The sequence below is a fragment of the Astatotilapia calliptera genome, chromosome 16 (genome assembly GCF_900246225.1).
Source record: "Astatotilapia calliptera chromosome 16, fAstCal1.2, whole genome shotgun sequence".
Classification (NCBI taxonomy): Eukaryota; Metazoa; Chordata; class Actinopteri; order Cichliformes; family Cichlidae; genus Astatotilapia; species Astatotilapia calliptera.
In genome coordinates this window covers 18924274-18947193 of record NC_039317.1, presented here as the reverse complement: position 1 = coordinate 18947193, position 22920 = coordinate 18924274, and the positions used below count along the sequence as shown (strand labels likewise).

The 22920-nt window shown below is 38.8% G+C and overlaps 3 protein-coding genes across 3 annotated transcripts; all 3 read left to right on the top strand.

The window, feature by feature from the left end:
* Positions 1–2236: 2236 nt before the first annotated feature.
* On the top strand, positions 2237–6318 carry hoxd11a (homeobox D11a). Its single transcript, XM_026144923.1, has 2 exons — positions 2237–3080; positions 3716–6318. The coding sequence occupies exons 1-2, from the start codon at positions 2480–2482 to the stop codon at positions 3949–3951; spliced, it is 837 nt and encodes a 278-aa protein (XP_026000708.1). The 5' UTR covers positions 2237–2479; the 3' UTR covers positions 3952–6318.
* Positions 6319–7495: 1177 nt separating this feature from the next.
* On the top strand, positions 7496–9852 carry hoxd10a (homeobox D10a). Its single transcript, XM_026144981.1, has 2 exons — positions 7496–8702; positions 9468–9852. The coding sequence occupies exons 1-2, from the start codon at positions 7955–7957 to the stop codon at positions 9740–9742; spliced, it is 1023 nt and encodes a 340-aa protein (XP_026000766.1). The 5' UTR covers positions 7496–7954; the 3' UTR covers positions 9743–9852.
* A 1826-nt stretch (positions 9853–11678) lies between these two features.
* On the top strand, positions 11679–13675 carry hoxd9a (homeobox D9a). Its single transcript, XM_026144900.1, has 2 exons — positions 11679–12407; positions 12900–13675. The coding sequence occupies exons 1-2, from the start codon at positions 11840–11842 to the stop codon at positions 13142–13144; spliced, it is 813 nt and encodes a 270-aa protein (XP_026000685.1). The 5' UTR covers positions 11679–11839; the 3' UTR covers positions 13145–13675.
* Positions 13676–22920: the final 9245 nt, after the last annotated feature.

The window sequence follows — 22920 nt, the reverse complement described above, 5'->3', positions numbered from 1 at the left end:
CATTCTTTTTGCCCTCACTGTTTTGCGGGCCTGTTGTGTGGTGCTTAGAAGCTTAACAGCCAGTTCTCCTTCCACAGAGTATTTCAGACGCCTGCAGTGGGTTTTCTGTGCGTCTCAGACATTGTTTGCTGCTTTATTGGTTTACTGCCTGGCTGCGTCACATAGCTAAGGCTTCCTTTAGATAGTTGGGGTGCCAAAAACAAAGTTAAGGTCAAGTTAGTAGACTGGGTTTCTATTTCTCACAATATCAGAAAAAAAGTCTTATGGAAGTTAGCTTTCGTGTGTCTATTTCAGCAATTGTGTTTCAAGTGGAACCTTTTAATGTTTTGCTTAATGTCACACGCCTTAATTAAACAAGCTGGACAACACGACGTTTAACCTTTTTGTAAATGCTTGGAACTTTAAAGCATCTCGTCTGCAGCCTGATTTGATATCTGAAATTTTAAGCTTAATACAGTCTTACACATTGCAACCTTTCCATGTAATAGAAGACGGCCAAAAAAGACAACCTAAAGCACACAAAACACCAAATTATAGCAACAACTCGTCTTAACTTAAAGTAAGCCATTAGTCTCATACCGCTATCAACTTTTCACTGCAATTATTTAAATTAATTAAATAATTAAGTTATTTATTCATGTGATAGTTACATAGATACAGATGTTTTGACCTCCTAACGCTGTGGAATATAGATGGAAGTAGTTTACTTTGGAACATTTTGGCCTAATTTTGGAAAATATCTTCTAACTGGCTAAAAAGGGATTATTATGAAATGTAGTTAGATTGGATACAGAACAGGACCAACGAGCTCGACTTTAGCCCCAGATAACATTATGTTTGAAGCCCGACAATCGATTAACCTTTAAAAACAATATAAGCCCACAGAGAAGTATGAACTACATTTTTCCTGCATATTTTCCTGCATATATATATATATATATATATATATATATATATATATATATATATATATATATATATATATATATATATATATATATATATATATATATATATATATAAAACTAGCCCAGTGCCTGATGCAGTTTCACAACTGCAGTATCACAACTACAATAAAAAAAAACTACATTAAGTGGAGTCATATAAAATAAAATAAAAATCGCCAGGTAATAAGTTAAAAATACAGAAAGAGATGAAACAATAAAGTTATTAATACTTACATAGACAAAAAAAAATATTGGAGGAAATTTCATTTATATGAGAGATCCGTTCATCAGTGGTATAAGTTCGTTTTCTCCACCAAGAAGGAGGAAAACACTGCAAGCATGGCTGCCCAGGGGCAGTAAAATGATTTGGCTGCAGAGGCTTGTTGGTGAAAAAGGCTTGGTGGACATCAGCTACACCACAGACGGTCAAAGTCAGTTGTTTTGGACTTGGCAATGCTGGATGTGCTTACCGATTTGTGCTTGCGCTTGATTTATGTTTCTGTGGAAACCAAAAATCAACATTTCTGTGTTTGCAGTAACATTCCATGGGGTTGTTTACTTGTCTGTTTTCAAGTGCATCCATCTGTACTTAAAATTGGGGATTTTTTTTTGTTTTTTGTTTTAATCAACAGGACCATTTAATGGGCAGATATTTCTAAACAACGAGTTTTATTAAAAATGGACTCTGCAATGTAACTGGGGTGTAATATATACAATAATCTATTGCAGCCCAGTCTTGTCGTGGTCTTTTATTTCTTTGTGAAGCCTCAGCTTTTTGTCACCATGGTGAAGGCCAAGAAGCTTGTCAGTGAAACTGAATTCAAACGATTTCCTTCTGGCGTTTCTGTATGTATTTAACTCTACTCAAACCACCATGGTGCACAGTGATTATGCGCAATGAGCCTTAAATGTATTTGCATAAAATCTGACTTGGTGAATCACATATTCCACAGGCTGCTTCTTCTTCTTTTTCTTTTTTTCAGCGCGAGTAGGTACGGTAGCCTTGTTGCCATGCCATTTAAGCTTTGCATTGAGGTTAACGTTAATATTTCCGCTAACTGTTGCCACAAACATATAAAGCCAAAATTTACTGACACCATCACTGCGTATGACCGTCATTACACATCATTACAAGATGAGGATGATGTTGCAGCAAAGCTTTTAATTAAATATTCCAGCGATGGTTCACACATTTCTTCTTTTTTTTTTTCGTGAGCTATAGGGCAAGAAGGCTGGAGAGGAGTTGCCTCTGCAGCCAGAGAGCCAATGGAGTCTCTTGCATGCGCTCACATGAGTTTTTCCGGACAGTTTTTAATGACTGATATTGATGTATGGTAATTTCTTAGCTGGATCACATGACACAATTACCTCAAGAATCGATCAAGATGTATTGCAGGTCTGCCTACGTTTCCGATTTTTTCTCCCTGGCGGGGTCTTTCCACACGCATGTGGTGCTATAGATGGACAAAGTTTAACACAGCAAAGCTGCCAATTCTTTCCTCTGTTGCAGAGAGGAAAACTGAAGAGGAGATATGACGGAATATGATGATCGCAGCTGTGCGTCAAATATGTTTTTACCGAGCTGCACTTATTACGTTTCGTCGCCCGATTTTACATCAGTCTCCTCCTTTCTACCCCAGACGACTTCGTGTCAGATTAATTTCCCCTATTCTTCCAACATAGCTCAAGTCCAACCTGTTCGAGAAGTCGCTTTCAGGGATTACGGACTGGACCATCCCAAATGGCACTACAGGGGCAATTACACGTCTTACTACTCAACGGACGAGATAATGCACCGGGACTTAATCCAGTCCTCCAGCAGCAGGGCGGATGTGATATTCAAAAACGAGTCCTTGTATGGCCACCACGGAGGGACAGGCTCGCCTTGCAATTTCTTTACCAGCGTGGGTCGAAATGGGGTTCTTCCCCAGGGCTTCGACCAGTTTTTTGACACTCCTAACTCGGACAAGCCTAACGCGGAGCTCCCCAAACAAAAGACAGACTATAACGTTCCGGGTGATGCTGCGAATAACAATCAGGCTGTGACCAAAGTAGAACAACACAAAGCTGATCAAACCGGGAACGTCGACGAGGACTCGTCCTCCAACTGCAGCGACAAGATCAACCAGCAAAGTAAGTCAGTAAGGATATACTCCTATGTGTGTTAGACATAAGATGAACAGTCCAGACTTTTGAGGGTCTGGACTGCGCCATTTCCACCGCCGTGACCGTGCAGGGTTATATGCTTCTTTATAAGCATGCAAAAGCTTTTATATCCCAATAAGATTTACTTTACGGTTGTAAAGGTATTTACAATGGGAGACCGTTAAGTAACCATACTTAAAGGCCTCCCTGTGTCCAATAATAATACCTTGTTGCCAGGTTTGATTTGTTTTGATAGGACATTAGAGGAATTTTTTTGTGACTCTATATTTTATATTTTAGTGCTGTGCAGATATAGAAATACAGTGAGGAAATGCAGACTGGGATGTAGTGGAAAGTAACCAAACACCAACATGTAGATGATCATTTGCGCAATATTGACTAATTTTCAAGGGAATACCTGTGTTGGTTAGTTCAGTCTACGCTCATGTGTGTGTGTGTGTGTGTGTGTGTGTGTGTGTGTGTGTGTGTGTGTGGATGAGGAAGTTTTTTTTCGGAAATAAAGAAGTAAATCTATTAATCTGCTCTCTTTGCTATATTTCACATTTGGGAATTTTGGCATTTGATGTAAAATCTGGGAAAACTTTTTTTTTTGTCTTCCACAGGTTCATCAACCAAGTCCAGGAAGAAGAGGTGTCCCTACACCAAATACCAAATCCGAGAACTTGAACGAGAGTTTTTCTTCAATGTGTACATTAACAAAGAGAAGCGACTCCAGCTGTCCAGGATGTTAAACCTGACAGATCGGCAAGTGAAGATTTGGTTTCAGAACAGAAGAATGAAAGAGAAAAAGCTAAACCGCGACCGTCTACAGTATTTCACTGGGAATCCTTTGTTCTGATACCTGGCATGTCACACACAGACACACTCACACACGGAGGAAAAATCGCAAACACTTTTCCAAGTGGCTTCATGGTCAGCTGTGATTAACAGTTGATTTCACAAAAATCTGGCTTTAAAAAATTAATTTGCCAATATTTTGTATCATTCGAATTTTTGCACCAACTCTTGCGTTTATTTGTATTCTCATATTTTTGCGTTATCGGTAGCAGAAATTTCCGCAAATTGCGAGCTGTGCTTCGAAATAATTTATATTAAATATATGTAGGCTTCTTTCTTCTCTGAATGTATATTTGTAAGGCGCATGCAATGCAAATTGTGGTGTGAATAAAAGTACGAAAATAAATATGCTGTCACGAAACCGATCACAAGGAAGTTTTACAAAAAACTAAACTAAACTAAAAAAAACTTTACATCAGGAAAGATTTCGGAATAATTTAGGCGCTTGCAGTACTGTAATGTCCCGTTATTTCCTTTGCTTTGAAACACTTGATTGTTTACTAAACCTTGAACCGTCTAGACACTATAATAAAAGTAGCTGTAAATGTCTAAATAGGGGGCTATTGGACTTTGGTGTCCCAACCCCCAGACCACATGAGGACTGATTCTCCTTCCTGTCTTAAAGTACTTTAACTCCAGGCTAGAAATGCTTTGAGAATTTCTGCGCATCGTTTCCATATTTAGCTCATGCTGGCATATTGGGGCACTTGCAACTAAAGAAATGGAAGACAATGGAAAATATTGTAACCAGGCCGGTCTTCTAGAAGGATAAGTATTTCTTTTTCATGTTTCTCTCCTTTTGCAGTATTATAAATTGGATATATGTTTCTTTGATGGCTCTGAATCTGCGAAGAAGAAAGAAACGCAAAGTGAGCTTATAGCACGAAATTTGTACGATCTTCCTTGTGTAGGTAAGGCGATTCCATCTTTGTGTAGCTTCACCATACACGAACCATCAAGCTGCCTCTGCAAAAAGTGAAAAAATTTTTAATTCCATAAAAATATAAGGTGCTGTATATCCTTCTTTCCCTTTTTTTGTAACCAGTAGGGGGGACGAACTAAATAAATGCACCAATTTCGGACAAAACAGCCGCTTTATTGATAATTCATTTGTTAAAAGATAGGCGATCGCTCATTTATGCAACAAAAATTACTCCCATTTTTTTAGTGTCAGAAAAAGAAAACCTCTATAGATTGATTTTTGCTAATTTAGTACCACCTGGGTTACATTTACCGTTTTCCTCCCCAAAAGGATATTAGAAAACTGAGGTTTCATTAAGCATTTAGAAGGGTGCTCAGCTTGTCCTGCAGTGCAATTGCATTACCAACTGTGAGGGGCGTTTCACTTCAATTCTCAATGTAGCCACAAGAGGGCACTCTCAGTTTTTACAGCCATGCAGTCAATTTAGCATCAACCCCACATGAAAGCCTGTCAGTGAGGGAATAATCAGTTCAGCAAGCTGTTTGTTTACATTTCTATTTTAATTATTACTTCTTCCAGTCCACTAAATTCAGCATGGTTTGCATGTTGCTGTTTTTTTTTATTTAAAGACTCATTCCCTTCAAAGTATTTAATCCTCTTTTTTAATGAACTGATAAAAAAACACCGACAAAACGAGAGCCTTGAGTTTCCTTAAAGAAAATAAGAACACTGTTAATCAGAGAGCGCATTACATTTTGCTAAATGCTTCTCTGAAGGGATGAAATTCCTCATGAGTTTCATGAAAACAGCAAACACAATTTCAAATAATTGTCATGCGTATGGAAATGACACCAGGAATTTAATTCTGTTCTGTTTCTTTGTTTGTGATCTGCATCATAAAGGCTTAGACCTTTACCTGAGGGCCGCATGGGCCTGAAGCCCAGTAATATCTCATGTTTATGCTAAAAGGAGCAGTGAATATTGACCCACATTTGCTATATATGTATTTCTGTTCAAATATATATATGTATATGTAACATATATATGTAACGTTTGTTTCTTTTATTTTCATTGTCAAATTTTCGTCTATTTGAGTCTAGCTATTTACTTTGAAAAAAGGTACAGGTACTCCGAATAAAGACCGAGTATTGTCGCAGTTTTTAAGCTTTCTTGTTTTGCTTGTAACTAAAATCAGCCAGTATTTTTTTTCTTGTTTTTAGATTTTTTCTTCGTTTTTTAAATTTACGCGCTCTACTCCAATGTTTTAAATACAAGTGAATCTCTTGTTATTTTCTTTAAATTATCACTGTTAATATTTCCACTGTTCACAAGACTAATAATGACAGCAATGATGTCAACGAGTGTACGTATCCTTCGGACCATTTGACTTAAAAATATATTTTGGATCAATGTGATGTATAAATTGTTGATTTTGCCTGAAGAACATACTGGCTTCCAAATGAGTTTTTTTTTTATTGTATGTTAAAATGTTATCTTTGCAACATTATTGGAAACATGATAATTAAAAAAGAGAAAAAATATATATCCATTATCATTTGCCTCATTTAACTGTTGTAAAGCTTTATTTAAATAGCTATAACTGCTGCATATGGTATTCTAGGTTTTTCTTTTTTGACAATCCCGTTTGCATAGCACACGTGTTTGTTTACAGCCAACTATAAATATCGAAGAGCCTTAAAGAGAGCCAAACGGACGTTACACATCTTCTCTTACACACTGTATAATTATTTCAAGCTTGTGCCATTACTATCAAACACATAAGGATTCCCAGTGTTACACTTTTTTGTAAAGGCCGTTAGAGTCAGTGGCAATTACTGGCATGACCTCTGATTTGTGATCATGAATAATTTCGTGGACAGTGTTTTTTTTCCTCTCTAGTTTAACAGGCAGTACACGTTTGCCTTCCTTACGAGCGAAAACACTGAGGTATTTAGAGAATACTGTGACTGTGAGCACAGCCACGGTCAAGCAAGTCATTTCGAACTCTGCTTCTGAGCGTCAAATACGTTAAACGAAAGCACAGATATGATAATCCTGGAGAAATAGCTTCATGGATTAAGTGTGAAGTGTGTAATAACGACTGCGAAAGCTATAACGTTGACCTTCACGTTTTTACCAGTCTGTGAGTTCAATTTGTTAAAGGTATGTGTCCACCTTTCACATCATCTTATGGATCTTCTGGGTATTTTAAAAGCTGATATCTTCCAGGAAATCGTTTCCTCTTTAATAGAGAGATTCTGTGCACCTTAATTGAAAAACATCAACAACAATAAGCCTTTCATAAATTGTCAAATCATAATGAAAAAAGACCAAAATTTAAATAGATGAAAGGAGAAAGCGTTACATTTATATTTAGTTTATTCTTTTGTTACATATTTAATACAAATACAATCGAGACATATGCTGCATATATGCAGGGAAAGCACTCTTAATGATTACAGCGGGTGAAGTGTGAAAGGTTAAATAAAAATATAATCAGCATTATAATCAGCAGAGCTGCTAAATTTTTTCCAAATAGTCTGCAGTTGTCGCCTATGCGCCATGCAGGCACCCCCACCCCCCTCCCCATACACCTACACACACGCACACCTACACACACACACTCTCTCTCTCTCGAGAATGTCTTCCACACAAAGAGACACGCATATTCTTCAAGTTGGTGCACTGATAAACACTTAAACACTTCACAGCGCGTCTGTCGTTATAAATCTGAGACTAGATTGAAGGCGAGCAGTTTTTGTTGGGATTCAAATGGTCCTTTCGACGCATTTCTTTCAATTTCGCGAATAAGTCTCCAAGTCCCGCGATGCCCATTGGAAACGTGCGCGACTCTCTGCAAAAACCAATTTCAAGTCCGTGTTGTAGGTGTCGCTGTTGACCACGTCTGCATCCGCAGTGCGAGTGTGTGCAGAGAGAGGAGGCTGCGTCTCAAGGCCATTTTCAAATCTCATTGGTGGGCTTGTCATGTGGTTGGGAGGCATCCTGACTTACAGATTGTTTTTCCTAGATATGTCAGCTTACAAAGGACATCTCTCTCCTCCTAAGAACTTAAATTCAAAAAATGTCCTTCTCCAGTAGCTCTCCTGTGGCAAATACATTTTTAGTGGACTCTTTAATTGGTGCTTGCAGGACGGACAGCTTTTACTCCAACAGCAACATGTACATGCCGTCTGGCTCAGAAATGGGAACTTACGGAATGCAAACCTGTGGACTCCTGCCGTCTTTCGGCAAAAGAGGGGAGGTCAACCACCAAAATATGGGCATGAACGTCCACTCGTACATACCTCAGATAGATAACTGGACTGATCCGAGCAGACCCTGCAGAATAGAGCCTCCCAATCAGATGTCAAACTGTACATTTTCACAGAGCATAAAGGAAGAGAGTAATTGCTGCATGTACTCCGATAAGAGAGTACAAAAAGTCAACTCTTCAGAAGTCCCCGCATATTCTAACGTTATTCCTGAATCGTGTCCGGTCGATGGTCCCGAGATCCCGGTTCCCGGCTATTTCAGACTGAGCCAAACTTATGCGAACGGGAAGCATCAGGAAAACTACTGCCATGAAGCACCGAGTCCAAACGCGACACTGATGCAGCTCAGCCGGGTCACCCCGAAACCGCAGCCCTCGTCGGCATCTTCTAATTTCTCAGAGGTGGATAAAAAAATTGAGGACGCTTCGCAAAACCCGGAAACCGCAAGAACGCCGGTCCCCGTAGAAAGCCCGGATCCCAAGTCGGGCTCGGAGGAGAAAAACTGCTCAGTGGAAGCGCCTGTGTCCAGTCCTGAGCTGCTACAGAAGGAAGGGAAAGGTGGGTTGGCTGTAATGAAAGCTTTTATCTCGTGGCGCGGTGCTGAGAAGGCTCCAGCATCATAAAACCAAGTATAAAACACAAACAACCCTAAAGTCGTAATGTTTAATGAGAGTCTTTCTCAGGTTGCACTGATAGGCAACAGAGAATGGTTTTACCATGCAGCATGAAGCCTATGTCCTCCTGTTCTTTGGATATTTAAAGTATATGCATAGTTTTTTTTATGCATAATCTTGTCTTATGTGAGCATATTGCACAGCTTTCATAAATTGAAGCGTTAAATCAAGCTCCACTGATTAATTCTAACATCTGTTTGGCAAATGTGTGAACTTTTAAGTTTTGGAAAAAGATGAAAAATGATGAGGAGAAATCTCACCCTAATCCCAATCCAGTTTTGACAATTTGCAAAATTAGTAGAATATGTCAAATTCCTTATGAAATCTTACACGATTCATATTAATTCACCATTTAAATCAGGATTTACAGAAAAAAAATCAGGCCATATACACACGTATTCCTCGTGTGCGGGTTGATCATTTGGGGTTTCATTTCATTTTTGTTTTATTAGTGATGGCATGTGAGTGACTAATAACAACCCATGCATTTTATTTATTCAGGGAAATGTTGTGCGTTATTTCCCAGAGGTGAAATCCAAAGCAACTGATGAGCTTTTTGTTCGAGAGGACGCTCAGTGCGTCGCTAAAAGAATAAAAAATAAATAAATAAAAAATAAAACTCTGATCTCTCTGATTTGAATCCCTGCAGACTGCAAGAGTGACACTCTCACAAACAACTGGCTGACAGCAAAAAGTGGGAGAAAGAAAAGGTGCCCGTACACAAAGCACCAAACCCTGGAGCTGGAGAAAGAGTTTCTCTTCAATATGTACCTGACCCGAGAGCGCCGCCTAGAGATCAGCAGGAGCGTTAACCTGACCGACAGGCAGGTCAAGATCTGGTTTCAGAACCGCAGGATGAAGCTGAAGAAAATGAACAGGGAAAACCGCATCCGTGAACTGACCTCAAATCTCACCTTTTCGTGAGGCTGCATGTGTTAGCTGTCTTTCCTCCTCCTCGTCCTTCACATATTGATGCTTCGCTGGCATTGGACATTTATCTCAAAATCAACAAAACTGTGACTGTATTGCCAATCTTAGTATTTTTTTATTTGTATTATTATTATTATTATTTTGCGTGGCGTCCTGTATTTGTTTTGTTTCATCACAGGGTAACACTTTGTGGTCTTAAATTATTGGAGGGTGCTTCTCTTCTACTAAAAAGACATGGGTATCCGGCCGAGCTGTGGAAAAGGTTACTCTATTTCAGTCATGAAAGCACATTTATTGTCGTCTAGTGCAACATTTGTTTAAGAGTAAGTGCAAGCCGTGTGCTCGATAGTGAAATGTTTCTATGGGCTTTAAAGTGATGGAAAAAATACAGAACAAAACAATGTCAATCTGTGAATTTATTGCATGTTTGTGGCATGTATCTTGCAATAAATATATTGTCAAAGGATCTTGTTTTAGATTTGTCCGTGCTACACGGTCTCTGCTCGGCAAATAGCCTGCCTCAGTTTTAGCAGCACTGTGAGTATCCGAAATTAATTTGCACTGACGCAAGCATTGTTTTCCTTCAAAAAACAGTCCCATTCCGAGCAGGAAAAGGCAAGAAAAAGAACAATTTCCTCCAAGCTTGTTGCACAAAACAGCAGGCAAAACAGTGTGAACGCGTCCCTCATTTGTGTTTCCAGTTTCGCCAAACGTTTGTAATTATGCCGCAACTTCATCTGAAGACGAGCCGAAACAGTAATCTTCTTAAATTCAGAAAATATATTCTCACGCTCATTTACGCGTAGGCTACTCGAGGAAGGCAAATTCTGGCTAAAAACGACTTAAAAATAAAATCTAAGTAAAATTAGTATGAATAACAAGATAGAATTCCTTTAAAGTCTATTTGGATGCAAAAGAAAAAGCTCAGCAAAATCATGCGAAGATGGCTGATTGTGTAATGGAATAAAGTTGGCTTAGCTTTTGGGTGCAGGCCTGTTTATAATTAAACTCACTGCCTATAAGGATTAGAGGACGGAGTAAATTACTTTCGGCTCTCCCTTTCTTCGTGGCGAAATCAGCCTTCATTTTCATCTACAAAATAACTTCGTGTGGCCTTCTTAGCTTGCCACAAATCTTTTTCAAACGTCTGATAACGTAACACAATTTCTGATCCCCTCCTCAGATTTGACCTAGTTCTTATCTCCAAGTGTTCACTGAAGGTCGAGACATTCTGCCTTACACAGTGCGAGAAAATGACATAGTGAAAAAAGTAGGTAAAAAAGTAGAAGAAGAAACATGGCAAGATGTGCAGGCTATTAGTGCTAAATTACACCTTTCAGAGAGCAATACACACATGGACTCCTCCAAGACTTTTTTTTATTGACGGCATGTATAATCACACGCACCTCGTAAAACATTTATTGATACATTATTACTCTCCTTTCAATGAATATAATAATTTCACGACTGCTGCTGTTTCCGCCTCAACTAAAAAATTAAACCAACTCAGAAAATACGTTTCCTTGCCAAAATATTAACAATGGATACACCGCACTGTGAGCTGAAATGGCGTCTTTTTTATTTTACAACATGTTATTACATCTATTTTACGAGGACTCTGTAAGTCCATAAACCATTTTACTGGGATTGAGGGTATCGGGACAGGACGATATTAGAAGAGCTTTTTCCCCCTTGAAGGATTAAGACAGAAGGAATCCGTGTTTTTGGACGCCGTGTGTGCTTTTTGGTGGAAATGTTTCTTACTCCTTTAAAAAACAGAACAACAGACTGTAGGTTTTGTTGAAACATCCTCACATCTTCATTAAAAAAAGGGGCATTTTATTTGAGCGTTAGTTTTCTCCCACTAGTCACATCAGAATGGGCTTTTTATTATTTGAGAAATGAAAAGCTAAATTAAACCTGACGAAAAAAAAAAGGGGGGGGGGTGAGCAAGGGCAGGATTGATTTACTCGCTGTATTGGTAAATATGACCACGTGATCCATGTAACCAATCCCTGTAGATGCGGGCCAGCAAAAATACTATGATTGTTCATAAAGGGAAGCTTCCCGTAACAGTGCAACCCTTATTATATGAGTAGGAAGCCATCAAAAATGTCTTCCAGTGGCACTCTCAGTAACTGCTATGTGGACGCTATAATGGGGCAGGAGCCGGAGGATGTGTACGGTGCTCGCTTTATTCAGGCTCCACACGCGATGACCCCGAGGCCGTCAGGTGCTGGGGACAACGCAGACTTTTCCTCGTGTAATTTTGCACCGAAATCCGCTGTTTTCTCGCCGTCCTGGTCCTCAGTTCATCCTCAGGGGATTTATCATCCATATGTGCACCACCACCACCACCAGTCCCATCTGCCTGCGTCGGACGGGAGATACGTTAGCGTCCGACCGTGGATGGACCCCATTTCGAACCACGTTTCGTTCGCCGGATTCCCCTCCAGCAGTCGGTCGTACGGGACAAAGCCAGAGGTCTTGCCAGCTAAATCTTCAGATTGTGACACGTTGGAAGCGGAGGCTCGGCCGCTTGCTGGCGAATTCACGTGTGGAGTATCGGAGTGTCCAGAAAAAACAACCAAAGAACACAGTGGAAGTGAGCTTTCGAGCCACAGCGAACCCAAAGAGGAAAAACAAAAACTTGACCCAAGTAAGTAAACGAAATAGCCGGTGCTGATTTACAACTTTAAGAACTGTATGAGCCGGGTGTGTAAAACTGGAGGTTTTACTAACCTATAAAAGTGTCTCGTACTATACTGTTGCTCCGAAAGGGGAGAACCCGCCCTACAAGGGTCATTGCAGGGATCCTAATGTTTTTCATGTCACGGGACACCCGAAATAGATACACAACTTAATATTTCGATAAGACTGCATCTAAAGAGACTTTATACCTAAGTACAGATCTATTCCCCTCTGTTGGTGCACGGGGGCAATCGGTACAAACAGGAAATCATGTAATCGAAATAGTCCTCTTTGGACATAACAGGCAACAGTTCTCATTTTCTTTTGCTTCAATGAAACCGACCGCAAGTCTCTGAGCCCCATTAAGTAAAAACAATGGCCATGGTTTATTAAAGGTTACAATAAAAAGGGGAAAGACCAAACAACTAATCACATGTGTATTTACTTTATGTGTCTTTAGGTAACCCTGCAGCAAATTGGATTCACGCACGCTCGACGAGAAAGAAGCGATGTCCCTACACAAAATATCAGACTTTAGAGCTAGAGAAGGAGTTCCTCTACAACATGTATTTGACAAGAGACCGGCGCTATGAAGTCGCTCGCATACTCAGTTTAACGGAGAGACAAGTGAAGATCTGGTTCCAGAACAGGAGGATGAAAATGAAGAAGATGAACAGAGAGAGGAACGGCAAGGAGCAGCTATAAGTCCGGTGCTGGTGCCGTTTCACACATTCTGACGTTTGTACCAAGGAAGCCATGTGAACAATTATAATGATTTTTGATAGGAGCCTCCTTAGCCATTTTATTTTTTTTAATCTTATTATTATTATTATTATTATTATTATTTTTAACATTTATTAAGTGTCAGCGTTCTGGGGTTATTTGGCCAAATATGCATCACACGTGCAAAAAATTTGCCTTGATGAGACCCACAGAGGATTTGTCGAACAATGTTTCAAGCCAACTGAAAGTTTTACGCAACAAAGTGGGATGTTTACGCAGCAGGAAACATGTATGTGTATTGCTGTTATTTGGAGTTGTGTGTGTATATATATATATATAAATATAAATATAAAAAGAATTCAGAGCAACTACTTCGACTGCTGTCTATGTCACTACACACACGGGGCGCAGTTTTAGTAAAGCCAGAATTTACCCAGTTTTAACGACATTTTGCTTAAAATCTTTGTTTTTAAAACCTCCTAAATTATTTTTTAAGCTTTCATACAGTTCATGACAAGGTGCCATGTTTAGGAAAGGAAAAATCTCCCTTTAGTCTAAATCAAAAATAAATGCATAAAGATTTTATCCTTTATTCGTATTTTTGACATGTTGACGTAAGCACCTTGCTCTTTAATTTATTTGTATTAGACCAAAGCACATCCCCTAAGGCCTTACTTATCCAAATGCGGTTTATCGAGGCCATGTAACCTAATAGAGAACAGCACTATTTAACATAATATTAAATATGTAATGGCTGGATGTTCTTATTAGCAGCCCACATATTAAAATTATATTAACCCCCCACTAAATATTATTTAAAACATCTTTAAAAATAACTTTAAAAAACGGAAGATTTTAGTGTTTTTTTGAAAAGTAGTGCTCCAAGTCATAAAATGTTTGCTATTGGGAGAGGTGTTGCGGCGAATTTCCAATTTATGGTCCAACTTGTACGAACAATTACTTTAAAGCAGGAAGAACCGCGGTCCAATAAAGCTATAGAAATGGCTAGACGTCTGGCCTAAATTACTTTATGGGCCTGGCCAGTAATTACGCTCTCCTTTGAAAAACCCTTTTTCCTGGGTGTTTGCGTCTGTTGCTGACAAACAGAGTGTAGACACTTTTCCATGGGGTGTCTGGTCGATGAATTGTTTTAGAGGAAATCACCCCCCACCTTAATGGTCACGTGTATTCATCAATTGCACTTCCCACCGATGGGAAAAAAAACTTAACTTTGACTGCTGTGTGGTGCAGTCTTATCTTCTGATGGGACTGTGTACTGAAATGGTCAAGAAGAGCACGTGTCTTAATTGTACTTTACGGGCAGGAGCTAACACGCTTTGTTTTTCTTTGTTCTTAAACCACCTTCAGTGGAACTTGTTGATTAAAACAGGAATCCAGAAAGTTGCAGATCTAAAAGCAATCTGTTTACCTTTACTGGAGCTTCAGGGCCCCTGGAAAGAATACCGGGAGCGCTAGAGGGCGATGTTGTCCTTTAAGTCTCAGCTAAAGCAGCCTATTCACAGCTGGAACACGTAGACAAGGCAAGGTCCATACCATTGTCCATGTTTTTACTGATTTATATCATAAACGTCTTATGCCCTGATGAACGTGTGTGAAGAAGAGCGCTCTACTTTTAATAGTTCCAAAACCTGAAAGCCCCATTTTTCTAATCGGTTATTGCAGCACCCTTATACTGATTTTGAAATCTCCTGACAGCTCCCAGGCCCCATATTTCAGCAATATGTCACACATTTGCACAAAGGAGAAGCCAAATTTAATCGTTAGAGGGAAGGCTTTCTGAAGGCAGAAGCAGACCCAGCCCACCGTGTAAATGCAGAGAAAATAACAACAGAGACACTGATCTTTCACAGATGGTTTTTTCCTTTAAAGGGCATGTCTCTGAGCCTCGTCGTTTTATTATTATTAGCCTGCTATTGTTATTGTTAAATAACCAGCGAAGTAGCCTGTCGTTTTTAGACTGTCCCACAGTGTCCTGCTTGTTGTAAGATAAGATAAGATAAGATAACCTTTATTAGTCCCACACGTGGGAAATTTGTTTTGTCTATTTGTTGTGATACTATTAATAATATTACTACTACTTAAAATGTAAACTGTAGTGCTTTCTGTTTCACAAAGCTCACATTAAAATAAGTAATTACAGTTTAAAAATGGCGTCAATTCACTGACAATAAAACACACCAAGTACACTCAGATTTAGCTTTCTTTTTATATATAAATCCAAGTTGTTTTGCTTTATTTTTACACCTTACACTCATTTCGTGAAATAAAATGCAGCTTATCCTTCTTCTGCTGTTTGTGCGTTTTAGCGCAGTTATGGAGCCATAAAGAGATGTTGCAGCACATACTGCTGTGAGCATCACTTTAGTAATCACTATTGAAACGGCTGAACACACGTTCAACTTGGTTGTTGTTTTTTCTTTTTTTGAGACTACACTGTTTACACACACGAGGAATGGATCGAATTCTGTCTCTGCAAAGGAAGCTGCTTACCCTTTAAATAATGCGAATAGTTAGAGACCGTACTGGTTCAATTACTGGTTCAAAGGAGAATAATAGACCTAGAAGGAGCATGGGAGTAACATTTTAGTACGTCTGTCCGTCTGACGTTATTGTGTACAGTCACTACAGCAGGACAAAAACAACAGAATATATATATATATATATATATATATATATATATATATATATATATATATATATATATATATATATATATATATATATATATGTGTGTGTGTGTGTGTGTTCTGTTATATATATATATATATATATATATATATATATATATATCCGTGTGTCTGTGTGTGTACATACTGTGAACAGGGACAGTTTTTTAGTGAGCACTGCATGCAGACTTTTCCCGTATTAATGTTATGCGTGTAGGCCAAGATAATCAGGGCAATTTAACATAAAAAAGAGTAAAACGTAAAGTGATAACTTTATTAGAAAAATCGACGTAAGACACATAATACACCTTTTTATTTTATTTTATTTTATTGTTGGGAGAACTGTGTGCGCATTAAAAAAACGAAGAAAAAAAGAAGACGAAAAGAAAACAAATGTGATGTATGAGTTTTAAAGTTCGCTTGTCAGGAATGAATTTTAATGTCTCCTCTCCCCCACTCGTCCCAATATAATTTTAGATTTTTAATATGTTTTTTTTAATGATGTATTGTTATAAATATGCTTATGAATTTAACCGCTTTTGTTTTCATAGCGACTGCAACGAAACAAGCATAGAATATGACTATATATTCTAGATCCTATTCAACAGATCCTGGACGTTACACGGTGTTTCTATGAGAATAGAGCTGCGGATGAATATAGAATGACAATGCGGAAGAACACTAAATGACACTTCTCCAAAAGCGAATGAAACACTGCGGTTTGATAAAAGTGTGGGTAGGCAGCCTCTGGCTGGTCAGGAGTAATGTGACGAGGAATTTGTAGCTCAGAATGGGTCACAAAGACAGATAGAGTCAGTGTGCTTGGCAAATAATGACACAAATGTGCCTGTAAGCATTAACTTAGTTCACCACCCTTTTTAATATTTAGTTTCTTGAAGGCAGACTTTGACATGATTCCAGGATCTGAATTTATGTCTCTGAGAAAATCAGTGTCGGCCTATCAATAAGCATGCGGCACTAAACCTGTCAGTGAAAGCCACTTGGCAAAAGAAGGAGAAAAAGAAGAAGAAGAAAACGATTTTTAAACTTTGCAAAGCCCTAATTGTCGTTTGCAGAATAACTGATATGTGATTGATTCATTTATATAAATGTATATTATGTGGCATGCCGAAACGCTTAAAGTCGTGCAACAAGATATATGTTGGGCGCAAACAAAGAGGCGCCGACATACAGTGAAAAAATGACATTGATATGCCCCATATGTGTGTGTGTGTGTGTGTGTGTGTGTGTGTGTGTGTGTGTGTGTGTGTGTGTGTGTGTGTGTGTGTGTGCCTGCATAGATAGATAGATAGATAGATAGATAGATAGATAGATAGATAGATAGATAGATAGATAGATAGATAGGTTAAAAGTACAGTAAAAATGCATCAGTCTATTTCCCTCCAAAAGAAAGGCCTTCAAGTATAGTCTACATTACAGTAACGTCATAGTCGCAATGCAATGTGATTTAACAAATCCTGAGGTCTTGCATCTTTCTCCCTCTTTCACAGGGACACACGCGGGGAGAGAGAAAGGAAAGGGAGCTATAAGACAGGAAACCAGAGCCATTGCTCGGGCTAGCCTAACTATAAATCGCACGATGCTTTCTCTGGCGTGCCACCAGATGAAAGAGAGTGAAATACATGAAATTCCTCTTTGGTGCAGTCGTAGACACATGTGCAGAGACTGCATGCAGTTGCAGTATTTAGGTCTTTAAGTGTTGAGTTTCAATTACACGAAAAAACTTTCACACCATAGTGTATCTCTGTCTCTAATAATAAACAACAGCTGGCCTGTAAGAGGGTGGGAAAAAGCCGTTGATATGCAATATCATTTGGAAACACAAAAGTCCCGCATCCGTTGAAAATCTGTCCTCCAGGACAATGACTGAACATCCACGGGAAAAGGCCGGCGACAAAGCATTAGACTTTTAATGAGGGAAAAAAGGTGTAAATTATACTTGCTGGTTTTATTGTGTGGCGTTTTCCTAGCGTCTGCTGCACAGGCCGTGAACTCACAGATGAGAAATAAAATAAAATAAAGGCACAAAGTTGTTCTGTATTTTATACAAGAAATATTTGGTTTCTCAAAAGATTTTGTTTCGTAAAATCTCCAGTTTCTGCAAAACGTTAAACATCAACGTGATCTATGGCAGATTATGCATTTTAACACTGTAATATCCAAACCTCGGATCAGTTTGATTTTGCCAAATATTTAATAATAATAAAAAAGATTAATCTCATATACTTAATCAGACTCGTTTCTTAGTTGTTCTGTACACTTTGCATGAAGTTTTAGATTTTTGAGTGATGCAAACGACGACAGAAAAAAAAACAACAGGGGGAAAAGCTCTTGCTTGGGGGACCTGGTGGGGCTTCTGCTGTTATGCGCCAAGATGGAGAGAATTGCTGCAGTCCAAATTCCTTTTTGTGAGGGGACAATTTACAACTTGGTAATAGACCTTTTTATGTGCCTCCATCGCCTGTCATTGGATGCCACTGGTCATGTGCGAGAGGCAAACGTCTTCATGGCCCTTTTCCTGATTTCCCTGGCGATTTCCCCCCACTGCATTCTGTATCACGTTGTCTATGGTGTTAAACCGATACACTACGGTCTGCTCTCTTAAAAATCGCCTGCCATTCGTTTCATAATTGTCTGATCAGCGCATATTTTCCCGGCGCTGCGTCGTTTGTTTAATTAATTATTTTTTCTTTTACTGGATGACAAGAGAAGCGTTTCAACTTTATCCACATCCCACCTTCTTCATTCACAGAGCTGTGCTGGCTCTTTCACGCAAAATGCACTGCCTGAGCAAACTTCAAAGAGCAAGCATGGAGTACCTCACCACCATAGGTAAGATTTCTTGTGCGATAATGGCGTTTATTAGTTGGGCATGTGTGAGAGCATGTAAAGTTTGACAGCTTCCTGTTTCATTGGTCATGTAAATGAGCTGCAAGGTAATGGCACTCAGGTAATTTGGTGAAGTCACATGTTGCTGGGTGTGTTGGGATTAATTGTTTTTGTTTTTAGACATTTTCAGTAACAGAAGTCTGGCCATTATATTATAATGATTAACAAACGTCCGTTTAGCCGGCAAGTTGCCTTTTATAATGCAACAACCACAGAGAAATATTTAAGAAGATATCATATGGATTTCAAGTCGTTTCATCGTGTTTATTGATGCCTTTTTAAAGCCTTAGATGCACAAATAGAAGTTGTTTCTGAGGTCACAGATGGTGATGTGTGAGCTGTGTTTTTGATGCAGAGAAGTTTTTTTTTTCCACTGTGCACTGCAAGAGAGCTTTGTCTTTAACCGGTCATTCCTTATTTTGCTTTCAGCGTTAAGTTATTGGTTGTAGACAGATCCCAATTCCATCAGCCTCTACGAATAATTGTAGCTATATTATCCCTCATCTCTCAACCTGCTAGAAAATCTGTATTGGCGTATTCAGGCCACCATATTCCATCACACTGTTTCGCTTTATATGCTAATAAATGAGGGATTATACTCGAGACAAAGTTCAGTTAATTTGCTTTATGGAACGTATACAAAGCCTGGCAGCAAAAGTTCAGTTTTCCTACTTGTTTTCAGCTGCCTGGAGATGAGGCCAACTGAACAAAGACAGTATTTCACTGTTGCCTGACAGGCAGCTGCGAAAGTATTTACAGCCTTACTGCAATGCGGCAAAATGGACCCTGAAAGACAGGCACAAGCAGAAGCCTGAGAGAATTACATAGGACTCAGTCATGATCTTTTACATTTTGACAGTGCAAAAAAAAAAAAAAGATCACACGTTTTAAGCGTTTTTTGTAATGCACGTAATTATTTAGTATATGTGTGACCGCAGGCCCTGCACTAATATTTTTATTAGTTTCCATAAATGGATTTCCTCCCTTCACTCCTACTCAGCTCCTCTCAGACATCCAGACTGTCTAGACCCTTTAGCAACAGACTAATATAATCATATAATATATTTTGTGAGATTTCTTTTTTTAATTTTTTTTTGCTCAAGCCAAGCCATGTGAACCTAAATGTGCTGTCATTTGCCTTCTATTTAATAGTTTTAATTGTTTTTTTGTTTCCACTTAGATAAATGATGCTTTCATTAACAATGTTAAGTATGAATCATCACCACAACATCAGCATTTTCAATTTCAACATCTACTTTGCAGTTTATTACTACAGATATTCCCATTATAGTCTTTTTTAAATGTTCACTTTACAAATAGAGGAAAATATTTAGATATAAATATGCTATGGTAATTATTCTGAATTCATACAATGTGTTTAAAGAGCTTGACTAAACCTAGTTTTGAATTAGCTTGCATTAGGCTACTTGCTTTGGAGGGAATCATTTAGAGGAGTAATTGAGCAAATTTTGAAATCAGTGGTCTGCATACCAACAGTAAATCTCCTCTCCCCTCATTCAAAACTTCATCAACAGTTTGATGCAACACAGGATTGGGTGAAATAACTGGTTTGTGTATGTTTTATATATTTATTTATTTTTTGTATTTATTACAGTGGAACTGTGGAGAGGCCTTTATCATGCCAGCAGAAGGCGCTGTTGCCCAACAGTCAGATTCTCTGGTCCCATTTAGCAATCCTTTTACTAGCATGCTTTTTGGTGCTGTAAGTAGATGAGGCGGGAATCACGTGATCCAGTTCGTTTTCTTTCTAAAAGTTGTTTTGGTGCCAGAAAAGTCACCCATGTGGCGCGCATGGGCACTAGATACGTTAAAGGCTGCTATCAAATGAGATCAGCCATTAAGATTATACAATGGTGCATTTTGTGCTGGTTTGGAAATCCTCCAAATATTCATGTCTGTCATCTTTCCCCAGCAAACAGTCATTCAATAATCGTAAACTGTGTCCTCGTGATAAACAGGATGATTCAATTAAAACGACTTTATTTACAAGTTCAAAACAGTTCGAGGAAACATGAAAACTAGAAGCAGGGGTTATGTGTAGGAAGAATTTGAATCTGCAAGGAAGGAAAAGCTTTTATGAAGACATACATGTAAGAAAATTCAAAGCCTCTGATCTGCTGCCCTCACATTTATTATACCTGCCGCACTGTGGCAGCCACCCAAACCTCAACATGGTCTGCTCTCTCCGGTTAGGTCAGAGCAGGGGGAGGAGGAGGACCAAAAGGCATTGCACTCTGGGATTGGCCCGGAAGAATGAATGACATCAGTCCTATTGTGACAGGTTCACTGGACAGAAAAAAAATGTATTCGGGCACCAATCAGTGACGCGTAGTGGTTCATTTGTTAACACTTTAGAGGTCAAAAGGCGTCAGATTTCAGGAGATTTAAATATTGAAATTCTCGATTTCAGTAGTTTTGATTCCATCACACCTCAATATTAAAATGATTAAAATGAATATTTAAGATGACCAGGATACTTTGGTGTTTGTTCATGGAAGTTTAAAGCTCGCACATATTTTTCTCCCCAGTTTTCACGGTGGGAATAAAACATGCTATTCTGTCACGGCTCGCTCTTGTACCACTTTCTGTTGTGACTGTTACAAAATCCCTTCCGCTTCCCTGCTTCCTCATTTCCACGACTTTTCCTCAGTGCACATCAGTGCAATCGCTATTATTGAGTAAGTGCAACTTTCGGGGTTATTTATGGGCCTGCGCCCTGTTGTGAATGGCTGTGAGGAAACACGTGATGCCATTAAACTTTGTTTTATGGCCTGGGACTTGACAAGCCAAAATATAATTCTCATTGTGTATTAGTAAGACAGTCCAGATGGAATAGAGCCTCAATTGACATGGAACTCTACCGGACTGACTTTTCCCCTTCAGCATGGATGCGTTTGTTGGACTGCGTGTCATCTGTTGCGGTTTCCGCGGTAAGCTGCGTTTTATCATTATGCTCGTGGTATGGGCGTGTGATGTCACATGCGTAATGCTCAGGCTAAACTGTTTCCTGCCTGTAAAGCTGCAGTGCATGCTCGGTAACTTTTAGACAGTGTGCTCTTCTGATGAAGTTGTGTTCAAGTTTAGTACTTGTTTGATTTGTTTTGAAAAGCTTTTATGGATCTAACCTTCACTCTTTTTTAAAAAGTGTTATTGGTCTGATTTGCTCCACACCATATTCTTCTTATTCCTCTTTTGGTTCTGCTTCTTTGTTTGGTCTTTTTAAAGCTGTATGGTGATCTTGTGCAGTTAACTTGAGATTTTAATCAAAGGAATTTTATTTTAAATTGCATTAATTTCCTGCTGTGTCCAACTGTTAAGCTGCACATTTCTTCACCCACAATTCGTTTGCTAGATAACGTCATCTTCTCTTGGGGTTTCAATCACACAGAAATGTTTTGTTTTTTTTTAAACAGCACTGATTTCGCAAGAAAATCAGTTTTAAGTCTTTACATGGTGTGGATTTTCTTTTTTCTTAATTCACCCCAGGCCTGGCGCGTTTCTAACTGCAGGCCTTTAAATTATTAATTTGTCACCCTTTGTTAGAAATCTAGTCTTGCAATGGTTGCATGTTTGATCCAAGCTTCAAATGGAATTTAGCGTTTATTTTGTATTACTATCAGACAAAAAAAAATCCCTTTATTAAGTTGTGTGAAAAATAAGCAGGCCTGGTGTTTTCTGCAGCTTTCAAATCCACAGCTGATGGTTTACAAAATCGAAAACAAATATCTGTGAATGTAATGAAGAAATAGTCGAGCTGGAGACTAGTTGGCCATTGGTTTAACACGAGCTGCCAGGAAACGCTGACTTTATCATTCTTTTGTTGGGGAACTCGGCTTTGACCCGTCACAAGGACCGGCAGGGTCAGGTGAAAGGCAGGTCAGGCTGTCTAATAAATACTGAAACGTGAAGTGCAAGGACGATTTATAATAAATGAGTAAATAAATAAATAATGCACTCATCATTTAATTGAGGCCATAACGAATATTTTGAGTTTTTGTTCGTATTTTAGCGGAAGTTTTCCAGCTCAGATCACAGCATATATATGTGCACATGCATACTACACGCAGGCCTACATATTCGTTAAAGGAGCTCCAGCACAAAGCGTCACACTGATTTTACATTTTACTGTTTTATGTTTGA

Excerpts from the sequence above, each read along its gene's own strand:
- hoxd10a (XM_026144981.1), top strand. The coding sequence starts at position 7,955 with ATGTCCTTCTCCAGTAGCTCTCCTGTGGCAAATACATTTTTAGTGGAC. Across the intron at positions 8,703-9,467 it reads GCTACAGAAGGAAGGGAAAG|ACTGCAAGAGTGACACTCTC; the intron begins GTGGGTTGGCTG and ends GAATCCCTGCAG.
- hoxd9a (XM_026144900.1), top strand. The coding sequence starts at position 11,840 with ATGAGTAGGAAGCCATCAAAAATGTCTTCCAGTGGCACTCTCAGTAAC. Across the intron at positions 12,408-12,899 it reads AAAACAAAAACTTGACCCAA|GTAACCCTGCAGCAAATTGG; the intron begins GTAAGTAAACGA and ends ATGTGTCTTTAG.
- hoxd11a (XM_026144923.1), top strand. The coding sequence starts at position 2,480 with ATGACGGAATATGATGATCGCAGCTGTGCGTCAAATATGTTTTTACCG. Across the intron at positions 3,081-3,715 it reads CGACAAGATCAACCAGCAAA|GTTCATCAACCAAGTCCAGG; the intron begins GTAAGTCAGTAA and ends TGTCTTCCACAG.